Source organism: Lepidothrix coronata, unplaced genomic scaffold (assembly GCF_001604755.1).
Source record: "Lepidothrix coronata isolate B3197 unplaced genomic scaffold, Lepidothrix_coronata-1.0 Scaffold21, whole genome shotgun sequence".
Lineage (NCBI taxonomy): Eukaryota > Metazoa > Chordata > Aves > Passeriformes > Pipridae > Lepidothrix > Lepidothrix coronata.
The window spans coordinates 3,717,474-3,727,651 of NW_016690201.1; the positions used below are offsets into that span (position 1 = coordinate 3,717,474).

At 50.0% G+C, this 10,178-nt stretch overlaps 1 protein-coding gene across 1 annotated transcript; it reads left to right on the forward strand.

The window, feature by feature from the left end:
* The first annotated feature begins 2,607 nt into the window (after positions 1 to 2,607).
* ADAMTS1 (ADAM metallopeptidase with thrombospondin type 1 motif 1) lies at positions 2,608 to 9,948 on the forward strand. The gene is made up of 9 exons (XM_017807878.1): positions 2,608 to 3,112; positions 3,493 to 3,839; positions 4,281 to 4,413; positions 4,788 to 4,955; positions 5,243 to 5,529; positions 5,769 to 5,955; positions 6,057 to 6,232; positions 7,086 to 7,261; positions 7,621 to 9,948. The coding sequence occupies exons 1-9, from the start codon at positions 2,608 to 2,610 to the stop codon at positions 8,360 to 8,362; spliced, it is 2,721 nt and encodes a 906-aa protein (XP_017663367.1). The 3' UTR covers positions 8,363 to 9,948.
* The last annotated feature ends 230 nt before the right edge of the window (positions 9,949 to 10,178 follow it).

The following is a 10,178-nucleotide window of genomic DNA, read 5'->3' on the forward strand; positions in this document are numbered from 1 at the left end:
CACCGCTAAAATGCAAAACTTACATAGAGCACAGTTGAAAGCTGGGAGATGAACCGTGAAACACCCTCCCAGAACAATTCTTTATAGGCGAGTGCCACCTGGTGGGACATCGGGAAGACTTTTCAGACCAATAAAGCTGTTTTAAGGTGGTCAGGATCTTTTCAAATCAGAGAATTTACATCAAAAATTAACAGCAAAACCTTACAACAGAGAGCATCCGGCAGCTGAGTGGACACATGGCCTGGCTCTAGTCCCTGCTGATTTATGTGTGACACTGATTATGTTGTGAAATGACAGACAAGGAGGTTTGCATATTTTTAATTAATACATTTGCAAGCATCTCTATCTTGAATCCATGCAAGTTCAAAAACAAATTATTTAAATTCTTTCTTTCGATTCTATGCTTCTATTTCTAGTCTGTGACACTTGTAATTCCCTAAATTTCAAAGTGCGTACAACTCCTAGGTAGGTATCCTATGCAACACAAAATTAAAAGCATGAATGAACAGTTCCTTTGTTGTGAGTTTTCTATGCTAGGGAAAGCACAACAGAGTTGGGCACACATTACCACATCTCAAAGATAAGGGTAGAGACTGACACACATCTCCAACTTAAGCCAAATTAGGCCTCTGCTGTAACCAAAAGGGTATTTCTGCTCCTGACGTATTAATGGGTGGCAGCCACAGCCTCCAGAAGTCATGACACTGCTTGAAATGTTCAGCATTTCCTGCTGTATTCTAAAGAAAATCCCACATTTGAGGCCCAGTTCTGATTTTGCTCATCCCTCTGTGGCACAACAGCACTTTTGTTGAGCAAGCAGCTGGGAAATAGGGTTTACCTCTTCCCATGTTTTTTTGCATGTCTCAAAATAGTGTTCATTTCTAAACTTGCAAGATTTACAGAACACCATCGGAAACGAATGTATTGTTGGAATTTAGCAGGCAATCAGACTGTGCAATTGACACAGACACAGGGTTCCAAGGTCGTGTGACACGGTTTAAATTAGGAAGAATAGCCTTCGGGTTAGATTTAGTGGCATATATGGGACACTCCATCCTAAGAAAACAGCGGATACATAAAATTACAGAAATGTTCACCCTATCACAAGGTTTTGCTACTTCTGTTTTCAACCTCTGAGTTTTACACTTGCATAAAATGCCATTTTGAGAGACACACAAGCATCTTTAATTTGGAAGCCCAGGAGGTCACCAACAGGTACACTGCTTCTGTTTTCATTCACGCATTTGCTCACCACTTCTTTGTCCTCATCCTCCCGGCCTCAAGAAGCAGAAGGAAGCGTTACTTGGCAGTGCACATCGCACGGGCGTTGCATATAAAGAATTAAGGGGATTAGCTGCACCACTATGGTTGGTTATGGCTTCAAAGGAAAATACTGGCTGCACCTACGTAAATGTCTCTGTTTAAGTGATTTAAAAGAAACCATTTCCCAGAAGTACAGGTGCATGACTGGCTACAGCTATTAGGGCCGTGAAAGGGCAAGAATTGCTTGGTGAATGGCGGGGGGGGGGGGATGGGGGCAATAAATAAAAAGACGGAAAAGCCACGAAGGCGATCAGGGATCTCTTTCCCCTCCCTCCCCCGCCCCAGGAGCTCCGGGCCGTCCACCTGCCGCTCCCCAGCCCCGCCGCACCCCAATCCCCCGGACTGGCGCCGCCCGCAGCCCATCCCGGCACTCCAACGAAAGACCCGCGTCCGCCGGGCAGCGCGGGGCACGGCCCGGGCCCACTGCGGCACGGACTGAGCCCGAAATGCCCTCGGGGGCTGGGGGGGCCGGACACCCCCCCGGCCGGGTGGGCCCCGGGCAGGAGGAGCGGCGGGGGAAGGGGCGCAGGCCGCCCGGCAGCCGAGAGCCGACCCCGGGCTGTGCCCGCCGCGCCCCGTCCCGCCCCGTCGGGGGCGGCGGGGGAGAAGGGGGGCCGGCAGCCGCCCGCGGCCGCGTTACGCACGCAGTGAGCTCAGCGGCCCGGGCCGAGGGGCGGCGCGGCGGGGGGCGGCGGGACGCGCCGCGGCGGGGGCGGCCCGGCAGAACCCCATAAAGGGCGGCCGCGGCCGCCCCGCTGCCGCACTCAGCCCGCACGGCGGAGGGGGCCGGAGGGCGGCTGGCCGGGAGAGCCGGCGTTCGCTCCGCTCGGCAAGGACGGGAGGCTCCTCGGCGGGGCCGTGGAAGTGCAGGCGGGACCGTCCCGGGGCTGCCGGAGACTCGCCGGAGCGTCCTCCCCGCCCGCTGCCGGGGAGAGCCGAGGAGGAGGCGGGAAGGAGAAGCGGCAGCGAGAGCAGAACAGGAGGCAGAGAGACGGACCGGGGGGCACGGCTGCCGCCCTCGCACACCCTCGCTCCCCGCCACCGCGCCCCGGCCATGGGAAAGCCGACGCCGCCGCTCCAGTGACCGCGGGACCCGGAGCCCGCCCGGTCCTCCGCCAGCAGAAAGAGACTCAGACACCCCCCAAAACCTGAAAGCAAAAAAAAAAACAAAACCTATATCTCTATTACATATTTCTCTATAAAGTCAAATAAAGACACGAGAAGGGCTCCGTCAAGCCGGCGGGTGCAGCAGCGAGCCTCCCCCGCCCGAGCGCGGCGGCCGCGATGAGGCCCGGGGGGCCCCTGCCGGCGCTGGCGCCGGTGCTGGCGGCGCTGCTGGGGCTGTGCAGCGCCGAGCGCCGGGCCCTGGTGCTGCCGCGGCGCCTGGGCGCGCCCGCCGGCCGCGAGCGCTTCCGCCTGGAGGCCTTCGGGGAGCGGCTGACGCTGGAGCTGGAGCCCGACAGCAGCTTCCTGGCCCCGGACTTCACCCTGCAGTACCTGGGCGGGCCGCCGCCGCCGCCCGAGGACGACCTCTCCCGCTGCTTCTACTCCGGCACCGTGAACCGGGACCCCAGCTCCGCCGCCGCCCTCAGCCTGTGCGCGGGGATGCGCGGCGCCTTCTCGCTGCGGGGCCGGCAGTACCTGATCCAGCCGGCCCCCGGCACGGCGCACCGCGCCGGACCGCACCTCCTCCGCCTGCGCGGGGCCCGCCGGGCCGCCCCCGCCGCCCGCTGCGCCGTGGCCGAGGCGGGGGCGGGGGCGGAGGGGCCGCAGCCCGCCGGGCTCGCAGGTACCGTCGGGACGCCGCGCCGCCCTCCGCGGGGACTGGGATGGGATGGCATGGCATGGGATGGCATAGGATCTTCCTCGCCCAGCGCCCCCGCCCCGACGGGCGCTGGCGGGGATGCCCCGGCCAGCGCTTCCTCCGCATCGCACCCCGAGGGGCGGCGGCGGGGTGCTCCGCACTGGGTGCGGCGTTCGCCCGGAGGCAGCGAGCCGGACGGGTTATTCAGCGAGGGCTGCCAGAGTTTGGGGGCGGGAGGCGGGCGCGGGGCCATAGGGTACATCCCTTGAGTATCGGTGAGTTTGGGCTTCCTTACGGTGGTCTCTTGTTTTGTTGTGCTGACCTGCGCTTTCCCTCCTTCTCCCTATCTTTTTTTTTTAATGCAGAAACGAGAAGCAGAAGGAAGAAGAGGTTTGTGTCCAGCCCCCGCTACGTGGAGACCATGCTGGTAGCCGACCAGTCCATGGCCGAGTTCCACGGCAGCGGGCTGAAGCACTATCTCCTGACACTGCTCTCCGTGGCGGCCAAGCTGTACAAGCATCCCAGCATCCGCAACTCCATCAGCCTCGTGGTGGTGAAAATCATGGTCATTTACGAGGAGCGGAAGGGACCTGATATCTCTTCGAACGCGGCCCTGACTCTGAGAAACTTCTGCAGCTGGCAGAAGCAGCACAACCCGCCCAGCGACCGGCACGCGGAGCACTACGACACGGCAATCCTCTTCACCAGGCAGGTGAGGGACATGAAGGTCAAATCCATCCCCATGCTCTTTGCTCCCTACCCCAGGAGGCCCCCTCTGCCAGGAAACCCCAAAAAAAGTGTTCAGAGACAGTCTTGTGTCATCACAGCTTTGGTGAAGTAGGCTAAAAATTAGATGAAGTGCTTTTTATTTTGTTAGTCTTTTGCTGTTTGCACCATCTCAGGTGAAACTCACAGTTTGTGCACTGTATTTCTGCCCCATATATTTTTAGCAGATTTAGGATGGAAATTATGCATTTTATTTCTACGTGTAACCCTTGTGTATGTTCCAAAGACAGATTTTTGCCATCATACCCATTGAAGTGCTGAATATTTATGCTCTTTCCATAAGTAAAGGCAAACTGCCAGGGCTGGATGGCTCTTGCCAAGGTTAAGTCTCTGATCTGATTAATAATGAAACTGCCTTTTTTTACAGGACCTGTGCGGTGCCAAGACATGTGATACTCTTGGGATGGCTGATGTGGGAACAGTTTGTGATCTAAACCGCAGTTGCTCTATCATAGAAGACGATGGTTTGCAGGCTGCCTTTACAACAGCCCACGAACTAGGTACTTGAAGCTTTGAAAGGCAATTTCATGTGATTAATTGAAGCCAGCTTGATGCCGTAAAGCAACTGCCCAGCCTGCACCGCGGGCTCACCCAGTGCAGTCAGGAGGAGGCAAAGCTCTGCCTTGCAGCAGGGTTGAACTGGGGAAAGCGAATCCAGTCTGCACAGCATTGTCTGCAAGAGCTGTGTTTCCTGACTGCAGGAAAAAAACGGGGAGAGAAGATACAGTGCCATCTGCTTAAAATCTGGCAGCATTCAGATTTGGGTTATTACTTAAAGACCAGGCTATGAGCAGCACTAGAGTAATATTTAAAATACTACTGGTAATGCATAGGACAGACTTCCTAAAATCACAGACTTTCCTTTTTTTTTAAGGCCACGTGTTTAACATGCCTCATGACGATGCAAAGCAGTGTGCTGGTATTAATGGAATAAGCCGGGATTTCCACATGATGGCATCTATGCTTTCCAATCTGGATCGCAGCCAGCCGTGGTCTCCGTGTAGTGCCTACATGATTACAACATTTTTGGATAATGGTCATGGTAAGATTATTAAGCTTTCCATTCATGTGGCATTTAAGCTCTTGTGCTTTACTGCTCTGCTTTTTTTTCTTTCTCTTTCCTTTTTTTTAACAGAGTGCTTTCTGCTTCAGCATAGAGTTAACCTTTTGCATGCTGCCAGTGAATTTAGAAGACCCTTAATTTTACAGAAATGGTGGCACAAATGGGCTCAAAGACTTCTGTCACAAAGCAAATGCAGTTCCCTTTTGAAACTGAATTCACTCACAGCATCATCTGCCTTTTTTTTTCCCCTTTTTTTTCCTTTTCAGGTGAGTGTTTGTTAGACAAGCCCCACAAACCAATCCAGCTCCCTTCTGACTTGCCTGGCACGTTGTACGATGCCAACAGACAGTGCCAGTTTACATTTGGAGATGAGTCCAAGCACTGCCCCGACGCAGCCAGTACGTGTACGACGCTGTGGTGTACTGGCACTTCTGGAGGACTGCTTGTGTGCCAAACCAAACACTTCCCTTGGGCAGACGGCACCAGTTGCGGGGAAGGGAAGTGGTGCATGAATGGCAAGTGTGTGAATAAAACTGAGAAGAAGCATTATGATGTAAGTATTGAGAAAGAAATCAGAATGTATCTTGGGTTGCAGAGTCGCATGGAAAATGCTGCGGTGGGGGGAATCAGTTAAAAGGGGTTGAATCAATGGAGGCAGACAGCTAATAAAACAAACTTGGAGCGTCTAATGAGTAGTTTGGGTAAAAATGAGCATGATTGTGGCTTTTGTGGTTTGGTTTTGTCTTGCTCTTACTGTATTAACTTTTGTTCCCCTTCTGCTTGTCATTCCAGACGCCAGTGCATGGGAGTTGGGGGTCCTGGGGGGCGTGGGGAGAGTGCTCCCGGACCTGCGGCGGTGGAGTGCAGTACTCCTTCAGGGAGTGTGACAACCCCGTCCCGAGGAACGGCGGGAAGTACTGTGAAGGGAAGCGCGTGCAATACAGATCATGTAACATCGAGGACTGCCCGGACAACGATGGTAATCTTGTCCCCATTTCTGAGGCAGAGGATTGGTGTCTTGCGGAGGAAGAGCATGGACAGGGATGATCTAATGTCCACCTGTCTTTTCTCTGCCTGCAGGCAAAACGTTTAGGGAGGAACAATGTGAAAAGCACAATGAGTTTTCCAAGTCTCCCTTTGGAAGTGGACCTGCAGTGGAGTGGACACCCAAGTTTGCTGGTGTCTCTCCAAAGGACAGATGCAAGTTGGTTTGCCGAGCAAAAGGAACAGGATACTTCTTTGTTTTACAGCCAAAGGTATTTTAAAACCGTACCTCTTCTGTCTAATATGAATAGGATTTTTATTTTCTCTCTTTATGTCAAGGGTCAAACAGTGCAGAAATCTGAAATTATGTCTTTCTTATATTGAAGTTGGATTATTCCTCTTCCTACAGATACAGCTTAATCAGTACAAGCATGCTTTAACTATTCTGGCACAGTGCTTCCAGTTATTTCACACGTACTGCCTCTTCTATCCACTCCACCATGATTTCCTTTCCTCTCCTTCCACCAATTTGATTACATGAAGATATGTTCAGAAAACTGGGGAGGATCTTTGCCAAAACACTGGTGCTTTCTCATACTGGTTACTAATATGCTGACAGCTTAAAATAAACATGAGGAAAAGTGTTCATCTTGCATAGCTACTTGAACTCGCTGTCATCAGATGTGGAGAGCCAGTAACTACCAGGGCGATGACACACATGTTTTTTGTAGACCAGTACTTCTAGAAATAGAGGATATGTTGAACAACATTAAAAGCAATGTTGATACTGTACTTTGAGAACATGACTGCCTTCTAGTGACATCAGAAAACGTTCTTTCTTTACATGAAATCAGTAAAACAGTTTTGTACGAGGGGGTATTAAAGAAAACTGAAATTTTTTGTTCTTTCCTCTCACTATGACATCACTTTTGCAAGTGAGATGAAGTAGCACTACGTACCTCCGACCATGGGCTGCTTTGGTTTTAATTTCCAAAGCCCTGAAAATACAGGTGCTGCAGGTCTACCACCTGTCCATACTGTGCATTTGATATGTGTCCCTGTTATGCAGTTCCAAAGCAATGTGCATCTTCTAATCAGAGGTCCTGCTGTTTGTGTCTTGCAAAGGTTGTGGACGGCACCCCATGTAGCCCCGATTCCACGTCCGTGTGTGTGCAGGGGCAGTGTGTAAAGGCTGGCTGTGACCGTGTGATAGGGTCCAACAAGAAGTTTGACAAATGCGGTATTTGTGGTGGCAATGGATCCACTTGCAAGAAAGTGTCTGGCACACTTGTAAGAGCAAAGTGAGTATACGATTGCTGCTGTTACTTTGTTCTGGTGATTGTTTTGTGAGTGTAAACTCTGGCTTTCCAAGTCAGTGAGATGTTGCCCAAGTTTGTCATTGGAACTGAGATTTGATAAGTCAGAACGACCTGACTGAGGATAACTTACATCGGGATGCAGCAAAAGAAAGTCCTTATGTGTGGGCGTATCTCTGCAAATGTGGGATATGACTTGGGGAATCCCTTACTCCATTAATTAGGTTGGCAGCTCATGACCTAAATGCTTGGACTGAAAACAAAGTTTAGCCTTGTGCTGGGAAACTACTTCCCTTTTCCAGGGAAGGGCAGAGGACTCAGTCTTTCTCTTTTCTCTCGGGCAGACCCGGCTACCACGATGTCGTCACCATTCCGGCTGGGGCAACCAACATCGAGGTGAAGCAGCGGAACCACAGGGGTGCGAGGCACGATGGCAGCTTCCTTGCTATCAAAGCTGCAGATGGCACCTACGTCCTCAACGGCGACTACACCTTGTCCACGCTGGAGCAGGACATCACCTACAAGGGCAGCGTGCTGAGGTACAGTGGCTCCTCTGCTGCCCTGGAGAGGATCCGCAGTTTCAGCCCCCTGAAGGAGCCTTTGACCATCCAGGTCCTCACAGTGGGGGACCTGCCACAGCCCAAGATCAAGTTCACCTATTTCGTGAAGAAGCCCACGCAGCCTGGGTCGGAAAAGGCGCCCGGTAGAAAGAAAGAGTCCTTCAACGCCATCAGGGAGATCATCTCGTCCGAGTGGGTCATCGAGGACTGGGGCGAGTGCTCCAAGTCGTGTGGCTCGGGCTGGCAGCGGCGGGCAGTGGAGTGCCGGGACCCGCAGGGCCGGCCGGCCTCCGACTGCGCCCGGGAGCTGAAGCCCAGCAACCTCCGTCCCTGTGCCGACGTGCCCTGCCCGCAGTGGCAGCTGGGGGACTGGTCACCCTGCTCTAAGACATGTGGGAAAGGTTTCAAGAAGAGATTGTTGAAATGCATTTCTTACGACGGCAGCGTGCTGCCGCAAGAAAGCTGTGAACCTTCCAAGAAACCGAAACACCTAATAGACTTCTGCAACGTTACGGACTGCAGTTAAAATAGGACAAGTTGGGAAAGCTAAAAGTCTTTTTTTTTTTTTTTTTTTTTTTTTAACTTCAGAACAATGCACTGAAAAAAAGAAAGAGGGCTAGAGGCAGCACATCTGTTTTTGCATAAAAAATTCATAGTAAAGATCCACTGAGGTGGGACACTGCAAATAGCTTTAGTTGGCTTTGCATCCTAAAAATACCCTGCCAACTGAAAATTTGATGGGATAGCAGACCCATGTCACTCACTCGACTTCAGCAGATAAGGCCCAAAGGCATCATAATGGCCTTTTTTAAAGTCTGTTACAAATTAAACAAAACAGGAGCAGTAAGACAAGTTTAAGCAAACATTTTGGGGTTTAGTTATTTCTTCCTTCTTTTGGATTTATATTGTGGTACTGATCAAGTCCCCAGGTGTAGGAAAGGGAGGGAAAGGGGAGTGAAAAAGATAGCTTAAAATAATTGGTCAGAGCTTACCTACCTCACAAAGGGCAAAAAAACAGGATTGGAAAAGGAGCTTTAACTATGTCATTCAGGGCTGCTATTGTTTTAGAGAATAGTTTTATATAAAAATAAAGCCATATTCTCTACGTGTAAAGAGTAAGAAATATCAAGAATAGTCGGTCAACTTCACAAATAACTAAATGTTTTGGGTTTTTTAAGTGCCTTTATGTCATCCCAATGTGCCTGTCCATTTCTCTCATCCACTCCAGTGCCATTGTGGTGACATATGTAATCCAGAGGCTAGAAAAAGTGGAAATCTTAATGGAACATATGTTATCTCTGGTTGCTCTTTGTGCCTTCTGCATACCTTCCACTGGCTTTTCTGATTCCAGCTTGGTCCTACCTTCCTGTCAAACAGACTGATGGAGTTTGTGAGCATTTGAGTGAAGCTTTGACATTCAAATCTTTTGCCTTGCCCCAGCCAATGGATATTGTTTGCTTTGGGTTAAAAAAAAAGAAGAATCCCACTGTGAATGGGAACCTCCTATGTAGCCTCTGATGGGTTTGTAGTGCTCAATCACTGATAAGGTGGGAAGGCAAAGCTGAAGGATAGCAGGTCCATCCACAGCTGCATTCACATGATTGAAGTTTGTGCCAGTTCATAGACAATGAGAGAATATGGCTTTCCATATGTATATAGTAAAATATATTACTATAGATTTTATATACTTTATAAGTATTTTATATTTCTTTCCCTTCTGGGAAAGGTTATAAATTGTAATAAATGCATATAATGAGCATATTTATTTTTATACTTCTTGTCTAATGTGATCTTCTAAGTTATCACTTTTTTAAAAGGACATATAACAAGGATAGAGTATTTATACAGTATAATATGTTACTAGAGGTAATAAAAGAACCCTATAAATTTTGGAAATGGAGTGTCTTTATTTCACTGGACTAAAACTAGTCCATCAAGCAGAAAGAGCTTGGAATCTAAGGAAATGTTATGCAAAAGGCTACTAATTAACTGTGTTAGCAAAGAGGTTTGGAAAACTCTACCTGTAACACCATACATCACATTAAAAGAGGTAATTTTGTATTTTATTACTTAACCACTAATTCATCTATTAAAAATCACAGTGCAACTGGACTGATGCTACTGGTTGTAATAACTGCTTGCAGAGGGAGTATTGCTGTCAGTAGTGTTTATAACCAACAAAATACATACAAAAAGTAGTTTTACCTGCTCTGGTTAACCTTACCCCAGTGGGAAAGGAGCATTCAAAATTCAAAGCCTTTAACAAGCACTCAGAGGTTTCCCTCACCAGTTTCTGGAGGCCCTCCTGATTGTGCTTTTCTAATTAGAAGTACTGTATGAAT